Here is a 15,450-nt window from a genome sequence, read left to right on the forward strand (position 1 = left end):
AAGCCCCTGCAAACAAAACCTGAGGGAGAGCATTTGTCTCACTGTAGCTGGTCTGACAAATTTTTGATGAGGAGAGATATTGAAAGAAGTCCTTCTTACTCATTGAACTCTCTTCCTGATCTGACAATTTTTAGTCAGATGAAGTAGTTACTAGAGTGAGCCAGAGCTCCCTGATGTCATTGGGATCTTTCCATGGGCTCTGGTGGGCTTTGGATCAGGCCTACAATAACGGGAACTGGCAGCTCCTGCCGACTTCACAGCGACCAGAGACTTGCGAGTGCCTGGGGTTGGACAAGCTGCCCTGAAAGGAGCGCTGTGAGTTAGGAAACAAGCACCAATGTTATTAGCTATGTTCTTTCGAAAAGTAGAGTGTGGCCAATACCTGCATGCAAAAGTGTTCTCAGTCCTTTTGTAATTTTAAGGCAAAATAACTGCAAGTGTCAGGTAATCTGGCCTTTCAGAAAAGTATAGAACTGTTATACAGTTCAGAACTGTATACAGTTCCCTTATCTAAATGTTTATTCTCCTAGTTTGAACATTCTGATATAGGTTAAATCATAATGAGTGTTTCATCAACTAAGCATTCTCCTATCCAAATCATTGGCAACGTGTTTGCAGCAGATGCCACAGGAGGAACAATTCAGTGGCTGTATTTTGGTTTCCTATTATAAGGGCAGTGGAAATACCTCCATGCTTTATTTACTGAAATAGTAACAAAGGAAGACATTTGTAGCTAATCTGTTTATTTAGGCTGGATGAGATTACTCTATTTTCTCAAAATACTTAAAAAATTTTCAAGTAGTTCAGGAAATTTAAATATAGAACTTTAGGTCATGGTTTGTTGCTAATTTTAAAAGTACCTTGGTTTTTATCAGCAGTGAGATCACAGTGTTTCCTTCTCATCTTTTAAACATATTACTAATGAACCCTGGAAAGGGTATAGTCACACTGACTGCACAAGAGGAGAAGCTTATATATTTATATATACATATATACATATATATAAAAAAAATATATAAGCTTATAGAGAGAGAGAAAAAATAGAGTATGATTATTGAGTTTTAACTCAGCGACAGCACTATTTTGAAGTCTTCTCTTTCTTTTTGTGCTGTAGTTCAGAATAAATCTTTTCTACCCTTGTTCTTAACTTGATGTTAAATATCAGCTTTGTAGCTGATGTGTAACTTTGGACAGGAAGGGGGAAATACGTCTTTCGCCTTTACATTCTCTCTTTTCTTTTTTTTTCTTTAAACCCAAGGTCTTTGCACAGCAAGACAGTCTCTGCCACATTTCCTTTAAGTGATAAAGATTTCCTTCTTTCTTCACCTGTGACTCCTGAGCAAACTCTCTTTTGTTAGAGATTTTCAGTGTTAGTCTTTTCAAGATTTCCTACTTTTCTGGTGGGAGTTCTTTTCATTTTATTGATGTTTCTTCTGGGCCTGACTTCAAAAAGAGCAGGGCTTTTGAAGACCAGAGTTCAGGCTTAACATATTTTCCTCATTGCTGTTTTAAAATAACCTTGTGCTTAAATTGCAAGCAGATTTTGTTAAGAAACAGGAATTGTACACTGTGAAGTCTAGCGAGAGAGGTGTTTTCCAAAGCCTGTGCACGTGCAAGCACAAAACCAAAGAGCATTCAGACACATGCCTCTGTTCACTGAAGTTCTTGTCTAATTTGTCATCTGGTAGTAGATTATTAGGGTATTTATTTGTACAGTAGGGATCCTGAGCACTTAGCTGTCCTAAACAGACAGGGACTGTTCCTGAAGGAAAGAAAGAACAAGCAAGAGCTACCCATAGTGGGGAGAGGGAAATCTATTGGCAAGGGTCAAACTATACCAGTCCAAAACTGGAATCCTCTTTTGCCAAATAAATACAATCCATGCAAAGTTCCTATTTTCGTTGTATTTGTACAATAGACTCCTGGGGCGGTTTGCGCCTATGACACGGTCAGTACTTTCCTGACCAAGTCTTGTTTCTTCTTCTTCAGGTCAATATTGGTATTCTCATTGCTGTCACAAGAGTTATCTCAAGAATCAGCGCAGACAACTATAAGGTCCACGGAGATGCCAATGCCTTCAAGTAAGTTTTTCCTCATTCAAATTATATTATAACAAGTTAATAATCTCACACTAGCACTGTTATATCATAGAGACATGTGTCACGCACTTCTCTCAGAACACTGGTATCATTTCTCTGTAGTAAAAAGCAAATAATGTTAAAGGTAGCATATCATTCTCCTGGACGCAGCCAGTTAACCTATATTTTATAAAAGCCAAATGCTGCACAGGATGAAACCTGTGGTTTGGCACAAGCTAACGTGTTTTCCTGCTTATTACAGTCCCCAACATTTGCTGAATCATTATTTTCCCTTTTATTGATGGAGACTTTCCTCTTCCTGTTGTATTCAAAGATGAAACTCACGGAGCATCATTAATCTGTAGTATTGGGGTATTGCAACCATTCTGCTCCTTCAGAGGACAAACGTTGTTTCTAGCCCCAGTTCAGCATAATATTTAGGCATGTGCTTACCTTTAAGACTCTCTTGATACTGCAAAGCACACAGACGTATGCTGGATTTAAATGTGTACATAAATTCAAGCATGTCTTTATATCAAGGTGCCTTAAGCCTCTTGGGGTGGTGGCCTCTCTGAGAGTGTATTGTGTTTAAAACACTGCGCTAGCACGGCTGGAGGGGATATGTAATGTAGACACATCGCTGCATCCAAATACACAAGGATGAATTCTGATTTCTAAAATCTATGGGATTACATATGGGTAGCTAAGAAGATAATTTAATATACTGAGCTTAAAGTAAGATGCTGACTATTCCATTTTGTGTTTTGTATCTCCTAAAGGTGCTTTAGTCCAAATACAAAAAGGACACTGTATATAACTCAAGGAATATGTAACTTAGGTAGGAGGAAAATATGGTGATGGTTTGTGTTTAATGTTTCTGAGTCACAGGTTATTGCATGATAAGGATTTGGCGCCACTGCTCTGAAATGGTATCATAAAGAACAATTTTTTATGCTTGGATTACTTATGTAATTTTTAAAATGCCATTAAGTTTTAAATATTGGCAGCAGTTACCTAATTGAGGTTAGTTTAGTTATTGTATACTTATCCAACAGGAAAAGAAAAACAGTAAATAAGCCTACACAAAAAAATCTATAAGATAATTACATTGTAGTACAGTGAAAAGACTGGGAATTAAAATGACTGTTTCGGGTTTGGCTGAGTCCCTGTGACCTTCAGAAATACAAAGAAAATACAGAACTCTAGGAAGCGAATAACTGTATATTGTCAATGACAATTTGCATAAATTATTAGAATTATGAAGACAAAGAAACAACGTCCATAAATAGAAGAGGAGCTACACGATTGCTCTATGTGCTTAGATATTTCCTTACTTGTATTACAAAGAATTGATTCAAGGCACACTGTACCCTGCACACTAACATAGATTAGTTTTTAAAAGAAAACTCTGTGTGTGTACGTAAGTAACACAATTTATGAATGGCGGGTGCAGGAATAAGATGACATCCATTCAATCAGGAGTATATGTTCTTAGTTCAACTATTACCAGCTGTAGATTTGGAATGGTGGAGCTCCATACTGAAAATATGACTTCTTCAGACAGCCTGGCTGAGAGATGCTCCTTGTTCCAAGTAATTTTTAAAATACAGTTTTAGGATTTCACCTAACGAAAGTGATGGTGGTGGAGAAAAATGATAATCAATGGGGAGATTTGTCTGGAAGCATTCAATCATTAAATTATTGATTAAGCACCAATATGCTCTGACAGAGCAGCTTTCCACATAGAACTAAATTAATTCAATAAAATACAGTTGAAGGTAAACAGAACATACAGAATAGCTCTTTTTCTGTAGATATCATTACAGAAATGGGTCCTCAGAAGAAATTTGAAATAAGAAGGACATAAATAGCTGTCCAAATCAGATCTTAGAAAGTATTTATACCCTGATTCAACATATTGGTGAGGCATGATGAATTAGAGTTTAATGTACAGAGGATGTCATGGAGAAAGACACTGGTCTGTTGGAAAAAAGAGAAATATAAGGCCTTTGTAACACTGGATTTCAGTTTCTTGTCATCAGTACTCCTTCGGCAGGTGAGAAGTTTAGAAGTCTAGTGTGAAATCATTCTGTCCATGGTACCATTTCCAAAAAAAGAAGAGAACAAAATCCAAGAGGGTGCTGTTCTGACAGCTGCACGGGACATGTTTTTCATAGTGAAAAAACCCATGCCTCCAACCCCTAAAGGATCCTAGATGTACATTAGAGGCTGTTAATGTGTGAGAGTGGATCAGTACAGCGAAATGAATCAGTGACAGAGAGCACGGAGAAATCAGAAAACCGCAATAAGCTCTGTCGTCACTGTCAGCAAGGACTACAGGGTAGGTTTTGAATTAATAAGTTCAGTTGGCTTAGGGAGGAATTACTGAAGACTGCAAAATGCGTTGCGTAAAGTGAACCTTAAATAAAGGGCCTAGGCATCCATCTAAATAGTGCAGTTCTTTGGGTATTAGCTATGGGGGAAACCGCAATATGTTAGAAAGAATTTACCAAGCACTTCCTAGAAACGCAGCTGAATTAAAATGGCTCAACATGATTTTGGTGGGACAAGAAAGCACTTTGTCACTGTGTGCAGTGCTTTGCTGCAGTGAAGTGGTACAGAAGGCAGAAGTGGGTTTTTTTAGGCCTGTGTTCGTGGTTTCAGAAAGCCAAAGGCAAAAGAATATGAGACCCACAGTGCAAGGAGCCATGGAAGGGAAGCCTGTTCAATCCAATAAACTTAGGAGGGGAAAAAAAGAGGGATTTCAGTGCTGTCTTTTCAAGCTGGAATGAAATTTAAGTGGCAAGCACAATGAGAAACAGTAAGTTGCTGTCTGCAACAATTTGGACGACAGCACTTAAACAGCAGGGTTTCGAAGTTTACAAGTGATAATGAACTGAAAGGCATAGCAAAACTGGCAGGAGAACGGCAGAAGTGCCTGTGGCAGAAGCGTGAAGGAGGTGCCAGTGACAGCTTGCCTTTCCTTGGTAACTCAGGCCAATGTTTATACCTGCCTTTAAGCACCTGACTAAGAGGCCTCATGCATGCAGCTGCTGTTGAGTTCAAATATGAACAGCCATCGTAGTCTGAAAATCCCAGCCTACAGGTTTTACAGAACAGGCTCATCATCAGGCTCGCCTCTCGCCAGGCTTCGCTGCCAAAGACAAAGTTTAATCCTGCTGACGAGGACTGGCTTCCGTTTCTGCTGGCAGCCTGGGTGGGTAACGTAGTCCGCAAAGCCGGCACCTCCACCTGGACTCCTGATCAATGGAGAAATCAGTGCTTCCACCACACAGTTGATCTCGTCTGTCAAGTGTTCGCCTCACTTGCCTTAAAAGTTCTGATTTCTCCCCGGTGACCGTGAGCCTTGGCTGCCCAGCTCATACTCAGATACCATCTCGGTGCACGTCTCAGGCCAGGTGTGAGAACTCACACTTCTGAGGCCATCAACCCAGAACGGCGCAGAGATTACCTTAGGAAATTCTCTGAACAAAGATGCAGTTATGAGCCATGATGATATCAGTTAGAAAGGATATTTATTGTTAGAGAAGTGCTAGTACTGGAGTGTATTTAGTTTCCCTAAAGATTAAGTTACTTGGCAACGCAAGTGGATATTACCAACAAGGCTTGTTTCTCTTGGCAACAGACAGCAATAAACTGATGTAATTATTTAGAGTAATTGTTCCTGATTTTCCATATGGCAACAGGTCCTCCCGAATGCTGATTCAAATGCGAGTAGAGAATATGCATCAGGGTGAGCCAGCGCTCCCCTCTGAAGGCAGCGCCCGTCAAACACCATGGTTAAAAGCCAAAATAGAAAAGGGAGTTGTGAACAAAATTCCTTTTTTATCTTAAAATTAATTTACTATTCAGCTTCCCCGTTCACGTTTCGCTTGGAATAAAGTGCAGTACTTTATGGGCTGACTGACCTCTTCGGGTTCAGAAGGTGCTTGGCACAATGGAGATACCAGACAGCATCTTGATGAAGGTTTTATTCTAGTTTCAGAGATACTGGTGTGGACATGTCTTTTTGTTCAAAGTAAATAATAATAGCACCCCCACAATAAGATATAGGATAAACTGAAGAAGCAGCATAAAAGGGTGAGTTTATATGATACATAAACTGCAAAATACCCAATAATTTAAGGCAAAATGAATATAATTAATCAATCAGTATATGATCAGAGATGCTAATTAATGCATAATAGACTCCTGTGACAGTCTAAACAGTAAGTATTTCATCCTTGTAGGAATTTTTGTGTGTGAGTGAAAACGGTCACATTTTTAGCATCTGAAACTTCAACTCTGCAGGAGCAGTTTACTGGTAAAAGCTAAGCAAAGAATTATTATCATCTCCTCTTTACTGCTTAAATTTACTTAAGAACATGCCTTTTGTATTGTTTTCTGAAGCATATTGGACACACGTATAGAATATGAGCTGTTTCACTTAGTTGTGCTTGATTATATTTGAACCTTTAATTAGATGATTAGCTATTGACTCTCAGCAAAATAATTTTGTGTAATAATTCAGATGCTGCTTTCTGAGAATGTTTTCATCCAGGGAACAGGTTTTCAACCAAAAAGCTAACTTGAATGTTTTGGTTTAGAGAATGCCAAATCAAATACCTTGAAACGTTTACATCCATACGTACAACATTTGTTTGCATTATCCATTCTTCTTGACTGGGCTCTCTTTTAGGGAAATAATTAATCATATGTTTGAGTTTAAGCACGTGAGTAGTCTCTCTGAGCTTAATGCAATTAAAGCAGATTAGTTTAATGGAATTGCTCACGTGCTTGAAAAGGCACATGATTACATTTCTGAGTTACGGACCATGTGAACTCTTTTTCTTGCTTATTTCCACTGCATGTAAAGTCTTAATTTCACTCAGTGCATTCATTAACTCTTATTAGGACCTAAATAGCCTTTTTCTTGCTGCTCTACCCCTTCAAAGCCTCATTACTGTATTTATTTGGGAAGTTACTTCTCTGTTACAGTGAGAAAAGATATCTAATATGACAGTGGTTTAGAAATGTGCACATTTCACCACCCACAGGGAGAAGTCTTCCCTGATTAAGACTGTCATAGGTAGCTGTTTGATTACCTGAGCTGCCTGGCTCCTGGGTTACAAGGGTTAAAGTATAAGACAATTTTCAAAGACCTTAGTTTTGCACTAAGACTAATATTAACCATAACAGAGGAAGAAATGCAAAGCACATTGCAGAAATAGTAGTTTTAGCCTAGAAACAAAGACACCATGCTTCGCCATACCACTGCGCTTTCCCAGCTAGTTCACTTTCGCATCGTATTGTCCAGAAGAGACAGTTTCATTAACTTTCCTTGAATAAATTGCCAAGTCCAACTCTTATTGAATGCTTTCTCACTGCTTGCTCTGAAATGGTCCAATGAGTTGGAAAAATCTCTATCTTTTTTATAAAGTGTACACTTCAGAAGCTAGTGAACCAGAAGTGATAGCTATCATAATCATCCATGGAGAAAGCAATTATGGCAAAATTAGAAATATTTCTTAGCTTTTTACCCTATTCTTTCTTTCCTTTTTCTAATTTCTTTCACCCCTCAAAGCTTGGTCCTCACTCAGTAAAATAATAAAACAGCCTCTTAGTTCTCTATTGAGTGAAGGAAAAACATTTTTTTTCTGTTTAGTTAAATTAATGACTAAAAATTGGAACAAATGGCAGTAGCTGCAGTGCATGGGAGCAAAACAGGGCTTCAGGGAACGCTCGGCAGGGCAAGCAAGGCACGTAAGCTGTTGTGTTAGCTCTGCATTTTTAATATAGCGTAAACCATTTTGGATTAAACTGAAAAGAGAGTATGTAGGTTTAATGCAAATCCATTCCTTCGGTTATTTGGAAAAAAAAAAAAAGCCATACAGAAAGATTTTCCCTTTAACAGATACAAATACAAGAGAGTTGTCCTCCAACAGCTCATGATGCTGCAGACATCTGTATGGTTTAACCGTGTAATTGACCATTCCAAAGCACTTTGCAAAGCCATCTATTATATTCCTGCAGCACACCAAATGCGCTGTGGCAAATTGCTCATCCGTTTAATCAATGATCCATTCCATGCCATGACACTGCATCAGTATTTTACGTTGTTTATAAACATGCCGCCTTCCGTTCAGCCCAGTCACCTTTCCTCTCGGGTACCAGTCCTCCGAGTTAGTGCCGATGGCTTCGGGGCTTTTAACACCAGGCATTATTCGGCAGGATACCGGGTATTTGTTGCATTCTGTTCTTGTGAATCCATTCCTATTTCTTGTTATTTGATGTCCAAAGACTTCTCTTTCTAAGGATCTTTTGCGGCTGTTCATTTTCACAGAATATACTTGTCAATCACGACACTGGCTTGAAGCTCTCGTGAGAGCTCTTCTGCCAAAGGAGATACCGCAATCTCCCTCCATAACTAAATTCCACCCCTTTGTGGTACCATTAGAGAATTTCTTTTTCTTTTTTATTTTTTTCCTTCCAAGAGGGGTGAGGAGCAAGTTACGATTTTCAAACTCATCTGAAAGTCTACGGGGATTCAAAATCCGTAGCGCTAGCAAGTCCCTTCTGTGCCTTTCTGGGTGGCAGAAGCTGCAACCCTCGGAGGAACGGAGCCACTGCTTTTGTGTGCTCTGCTGAAAAAGAAAAGAGCTTTTCCCGTTTGCTGAAGGAGAGCCATCAGTTAGAAAGAGCAGTGTGGCAGCCCAAATCTGCTTTCAGCAATTACTTTTCTTGACATTTTCTAATTGTGTGTAAGGAATCCTGCTCGCTGAACGTGGCTTCAAACAGCATGAGTGACGTATCTCATGGAAACTCTTGGAAGGAGGAGAGTTGACTGGCAATAAAGGAAAGAATTAAAACGAAAGTATTAAGCAATGACAATTATTGAGCTGAAGTGCTACTGCCAATGATAATGTCTTCAACCTAATTAAATTTTTGGCTCATTGAATATGAAAAATACAAATGCAGTTTGCCTATCTCCTTAGTTGACTCAGAGTTTTAGACTAAAAATACATGGGTTTGAATGTTGCCGATGAGGGTATTAATGAGGAAGTGCTAATCTTTTAGGAACCATAATGACAGTAATAGTTTCTTTACGACAGATGCTAAGAGTCATAGTACTGGAGAAAGGCTCCAGGCCATGCTGTGATTGTTCAGGTGCATTTCAGGCACACTTTGGGAGAAGTAATAAAAGCTTAGAAGTATGTAAAACATAGCTGCAGAGAGGAAGATACTCTGCAAAACCACAGAAAAAGGGACAAATCGTACTAGGCTTAAACTGATGGGGAAAAAAATAAATCTTTAAGCTTCCAGTAGTGGGAGGGGAGTTGCAAAGCAATGGAGTTAATCATCTGGAGAGCTGCTGAGCTTCCGCCTTTGACCGGCTTTCAGAAGCGCTTGCACAAATGTCTGTCAGGGCTAAATCTGGTGCCGGGAGTGACAACTGATCCTGTCCCATGGCTGAGCTGGACAAGACGACATTGTGAGCCCTTCCACAGCTTCTTTTTTATTTGGTTGTCTCCTTCTGAGCCAAAATCATCTTTTGTGGGTAACGTTTTCTGTCATTTCACCTTAAACAGGATTTACTGCTCCAGGGTGGTCAGGGCCTGTCCAAAGGAACAAGCAGCTCTGATACTCATGTGCCTGTTTCTTTCTCGTATTAGGAAGGGCAGTAAGACACAACATATTCCTGTATTCAGGAGGGCAGCAAGACTTCAAGCTCATTGCAGGGAGGGCTGGACTAGATGACATTCAAAGGTCCCACCCAACCCAAACTATTCTATGATTCTATGATACAGGTACAAAGTATACTAGGAAAACTTGATATTTAAGAGGTGCTGGATTTTCTGAGTGTAAGGATATAATACTTTTCATTAGAGATGCTTAGGTATGCTTGTTTCCATATCCGAATGTCAGGATAGAAGGAGGTTTATTAAAACTTGGTTATTGAATCCCTGTGATGAAACCTTGTGCGGAGCCCAACAGAATCAGTAATGGAAGGGAAGGGATAAAGGAGGAGGCCAGACCAAGCCACCCTTCAGCCATTTCTCATCTTCAATGTCTAGAAACCTCTGTTGTGCTTATTGATCTATGGTTTCTTGGGTCGCCCATCAGTCCCTGATAGACGCTAAGAGCAGTCGCTGCAAGTGAAAGTTCTGAGGGTGTACTACGTTGAGAAGGGGTCGCCTTAAGCCAGATCAGGATTTATACAGCATTTACTGAGAACAAAACTCTCTGATGGCCACAAGCCTAAGGGTGGACTGCTCCTGATGAGTCTTTTGCTGTATGCCGGGTGCCAGCGTACTCAGGAGTCCGGTCAAAGATGTTGTTAGTGATATGATATTGTGACATACGGGAACAATGCAGGTGTGGTGTCACCCCCCCCGCCCTCCCCAGGTTGCCTAAAGAATAGCATGTCGTCTTTACCTTCTTTACTTTAGAGTTATAACAACAGAAAGTTTCAGCTTTTGAAAATCTACAGTGAAAAAGAGCTTTGAAGTTAACTTTTTTTTTAACATTTCCTAATTGTTTTTTGGTTTCAATCTTTTCATATCTGATTTTAAGCCATGAAACTACCAGTAGGAGGAGGACAGTGTTATGAGTCATAGCTTTATGCCTGGTACCAGAGTAACAATTAAAGGCTGGTCGTTCATCATGACATTCAGTACAATTCACTGTGAACAGCAATAACTTCAAGAGTTTGCTTGAACTGCTGCATTTACATCCTCGGTTCAATTTATAATCCCAGAACTCTATGTCAGCTTTATGCAGAATAATAAGACAAATATTATAGTTATGCCAACGCATAAAGTAAATGCTTATTTAAACGTGCACCTTGTGCAGAGCTCTAGGCAACCTTGTAAATCACTACCCAGCCTGACACAGCTCTTAGCTAAGTGTGATTTACATATTTTCCCGACAATGCGCTCTCAAAATAAAATTAAATAAATGAAAAATATGGGTAATTACAATAAAGAAAATGTCCTGTTTTAGAATCAAAAGTCCTTTGAAACTTTCAGATACTATCTTCAGGCAAGTAATAAAATGCCATTAACTATAGATGTGGTTCAGGTGTTTTAGAAATAGAAATTGGAAATTATGCCCAATTCTTTTCAATTGAAAAAGATGCAAGGCAGAAACATGTTTTAGGGAAAGAAACCGAATAAAAAGTAGTTTTCTCTTGGAACAATATTAGAAATAATCAAAAAGGCAGTTAAGTCAGATGATAACTGAAAGCACGAGAATGTCAGAAATGGTGAGATTTTCGACACGAGGTGCCGTAATCACCCCATGAAGAGCCATGTTCTTTAACTCTCACGTACCTTCTCCAGTACCCTTCCAAGTTAGTTGCCTTATTTTAATAAAGGTATTAAAAAACTAGGGAACATCTGAATACAGTAACAGAACAAAGAAACTCTGGATGTTGTCATGTGAGTAGAGGTAGTAATGATTCAGAGTACTTGTTCAACAAAGTAAGCAGCAATAAGACAGACATAAATATGTATGGAGCCACATAAAGGAGCTTGTCATGAGCTATGGTCTGAGCCCACCGTACAGAACAGAAGAATCAGCAAATCTTCAGCTCAGAAATTAAAAAATAAATGACTGCAGAGTCCATTTTTCATTTTTACAATGTATATGGAACCGCAACCATACCCAATACTGCAGCATGTTACTAAAGCAAAGGGCTTGAGATGGTTCCAAAAAGCCAAAAGAGCCTCGGACACAAGCACTGGTGCTGGTGGCAGCTCCCCGGGAGCCGCCGGCACCCCGCGAGACAGCCGGCTGGCAGGCTGCAGGCCTCCAGGAGCAGGCTCCGGGCGACCTCACGGGTACTGCAAAGGGCTGAGGGAGAAAAGGAGGGGGGACCAGAGGTAAGGAGGTTAGTAGGGAAGTATGCAGATTTTTCCATATTTTCCATTTTCAGGCAGGGCCCTGGGAGAAGGCGGGCATCAAACGAGTTAGTAAAACATTTTGATTTTGACAAATGAGAAAATATTGTTTTGGAACACTTCTGACTGGGCTTTTCCGCAAGTAATACAGCATCAGCTATCACATTAACTTTGATAAACACGATAAAAGCCGTATGTTGCCTGGCTTCTTTAATGCCAGCTTAATAAGAAATTAAGTTCCTCACATTACAGCATTGCACAGCTGAATGCTTTTCTGCGGTTTGTGTTATCCTCCGAAGCAGCAGTCACTAGCAGTTTTTAGAAACCAGACAGCAAGGCAGCGTGATTGTAGTTGTACTTCAGCAATTCTTTTTTTTTTCCTTGTGTACATTTGAGACAGGCGATCAAGCAAGTATATGGCTATTTATTTGCCGCTACTGCAGTTAAAGCTCATATGAACCATTACACAGAAAATTACTTTTCTTTCTCAGTTTATATGCCTGACCTTGATAGCTTTGCTGTTCACTGGTACCGTTGCCATGGAAATGGGAGAATGATCTTTCTGTTGATATCATTGCATAATTAAGGGTCACTGAGACTGTTTAGGTCAAGAGATCATTTTCAGAGTTCAGCTCCTCGGGGGGGGGGTGGATGTTATTCCACAGAAATTTTGTATATGGGCTCATGTGATTGTTACTTTGTCATCCTAAATTAAACTACGAGCCCCGCTGACTTCAAGCTAAGAGCCACAAATATTTGCCAAACCTATAGATTTCCAATAAACCCCATCTCTGGGTGGCTGCTGTTTCTGGGTGTTCCCAGGCACACAGAACCACCAAGCTATGAAGTTTGTTGCCACTTGTCAGCTGGACGGTGGTAACTGGCTGTGTAATTGCTCCTGACCATTTTGAATTGCATGTAAAACACAACCACTTATGCTGGTAAAAACCTCTGGTGATGGAAATTTGAGTCTCTCCAGGGTGTAGCTGGCTCAGAAGGTTTTTTTCTAATGGCTTCTCCTAAAAAACTTGATGTTTCTACAAGGACAGTTTAAGAAAGGACAAATAGGAGCCAGTCCTTCTCCAGTGGACCTCGACAACAGTGTCTGTTTTTCCCTGCAAATGTATATACTCGAAACTTCTCCCAGGTTTGATAGGCCACATTTTCTAGATTACCAATCATTTTTGTTGCTTGGCTCCAGGGTCTTTCCAGAGGCTTTTCTTGAAAACTGTTCCCAAACCTGAACAGAATGCTCCGGCTCAGGCATCGCCAGCATGGAGCACAAAGTAGGGGCTACCTTGTATTTTTATTGTGTGATGTTGCTGGTTTGATGTCTCAGAGTAAGGAAAGGAAAAAAAAATAGCGTAATGGGGTTCCATCACTGGCTGCAGTTTTATAAGTCTTAAAAACCAGTTTTATAAACTGTATTTCATTATCATTGTCATTAATTAAATGAAGCTAGCTTCATGTTAACACCTAATCCTGTGCTTTGGGCAACCCTTGAGATGTTTAGGGGGAAAAAAGGGCCCATCCACATTAGCCTCCTGGTCAAAATAGATGTACAGTGCTGTACCATTCCCCTTTCCTTCGCCTTTATTTTTATGCAGAGACTTTGCAAGATCTGTCTGCCTATAGTTTCTGGCTCTCTGAGCCGGTCTACATTTTTGATATACCCTTTCTTTTTCCCTGCGTGTCCTTTCTGAACAAGCTGTGCCCTTTCATATCAGTATTCAAGTCATGTGAATTCTTCCCTCAAATCTCCTGTTATGTAAGGAAAAATGAATACTATGAGGTCCTTTTCATAACTTCTCTAATTTGACAATCCCTCTTTATTAGCATGGGGTCTGTCATCTTGGTTTACTGCCGGGAAAACAAAGATTTTCACCACATGATATAATAACTATAAAAAAGATTCAGATGGCTCTAAATAGCGCAATAAGACTAATTTTCGGTATATTGTTTCAAGATGACTTGCAGAGATTTAGCCAATTAAAAATAGTAAGTGTTGGGCTAATGTAGATTCATGCCTCACACTGACACTATACCTGGGGATAGTCTATACAGAAAGCTGTCATGAGGTGGAAGAAGTCCTGCACTGGGAGCTTTGAAAATGGATAAAACAATGGAAACTGTAGTGGAAGAAATAATTAGGTGCAAATGTTGGAGAAAAGACATAGATGACATCTAGCCTGGTCCATCTGGCACCCACAGGCAGGATCTAGCCCTTTGGAACATTTCCATTGCCTTGTCCTTGGAAGAGACAGGTAATGAGTTTTCTGGGAATAAGCTGTCGTAAGAAATTCCTTCTCCTGGGCTGAGTCCAATGCAGAGCTGGGCACTAGGTCTCTGTTAGAAGAAGGGGAGAGTCTGAAGGAACATCTGTTTTCACATATGCAGAGCAGCCAGAGCAGCCAAGGTTAGATTATCCTATTAATACGTTGCGCCTATGACTTACTTTATGGTCATATTTGGCAACTAATTGTTTGATAACTTTGTCTGCTCTAGAAACAGAAATAATACCACAACCTTTCTGAACCCAGGACTAGCTCATGGCTAACTGTATATGGATAAAATCAAAGCTTCCTGCATAGTTTTTATTGCCTGGTTGTGAGAAAAATATACTTCTCTTTACTTGGGCGCTTGCTCTGTAAGGTGCCAACTGAAAAACCAAGAGGACTGTTCCACCTTTGGAAACAAACTGACGCTTACTAACAGATTGCTATATGAAAAAGACCTGAGACCCATTAGAACATTGCAATTTATATTCTTTTTAAAACCACAAATTAATCCCTCCAGGCTTCCCAGTCAATCTGTTTTTGTGAGACTATTAAAGAACCCCTGAAGTGGAAGTGGGTAATATTTTCTTGTCTTTTTTCCCCCTCTGACTTCCTTTAAAGTCACTCCAGAATCAGGTTTTAAGGAAGTACCAAATACTGCAAGAAATAGGGAAGTGAATGGTTTGTGTTCAAGAAATCCACAGATCTTCACTATTGTAAGGGTCAGGGCTTGTTCTTTTCCTTTTTCTTTTAAGTTGCTTTCATTTTCCACATGGTTTTCTGAGAATGTGATTATTTTGGCTTCCGGCTGTGGCCTTCAATACCAGCTGCTGGGAAGTTTGTGCTGTCACCCATTACCAGAGTTTCCCAAAAAACTTTTTCAGCAGCCACATTTTCTGGACTTCCAGAAAATCTAACATGTGACTGCAACAAACAGCCAACCCTTTAGTCTACTAAAGGCATTTTGAAGAAATACACTGCTTTCATGAAGTAATAAATTTGAATTGTGAATTTATTATAAATGATTGTACACATAAGGATTGTATCGTTGCTCACCTATGATGGTGCTCAGCAGATCTTAAGCGATCATTTAACTGGAAATATTTATGCTGTGTGTTCTTTTAAAGGTTGCTGTGGGAAAGTAGAAAACATACATACTTTGTTACACTGGGGCTGTTCCTGAGGTTCAAGAGA

General features: G+C 39.8%; 1 protein-coding gene across 3 annotated transcripts in view; it reads left to right on the forward strand.

Annotated features, from left to right (window-relative positions):
- The window catches only part of ADGRD1 (adhesion G protein-coupled receptor D1), a 160,614-nt gene that overhangs the window by 128,695 nt on the left and 16,469 nt on the right, over positions 1-15,450 (forward strand). For all 3 annotated transcript variants that reach the window (XM_075110128.1, XM_075110130.1, XM_075110129.1), the window contains one exon: positions 1,990-2,081. In XM_075110128.1, the coding sequence (XP_074966229.1) occupies positions 1,990-2,081 (92 nt within the window). The remainder of the gene's footprint in view (positions 1-1,989; positions 2,082-15,450) is intronic.

Source organism: Phalacrocorax aristotelis, chromosome 15, assembly GCF_949628215.1.
Source record: "Phalacrocorax aristotelis chromosome 15, bGulAri2.1, whole genome shotgun sequence".
Lineage (NCBI taxonomy): Eukaryota > Metazoa > Chordata > Aves > Suliformes > Phalacrocoracidae > Phalacrocorax > Phalacrocorax aristotelis.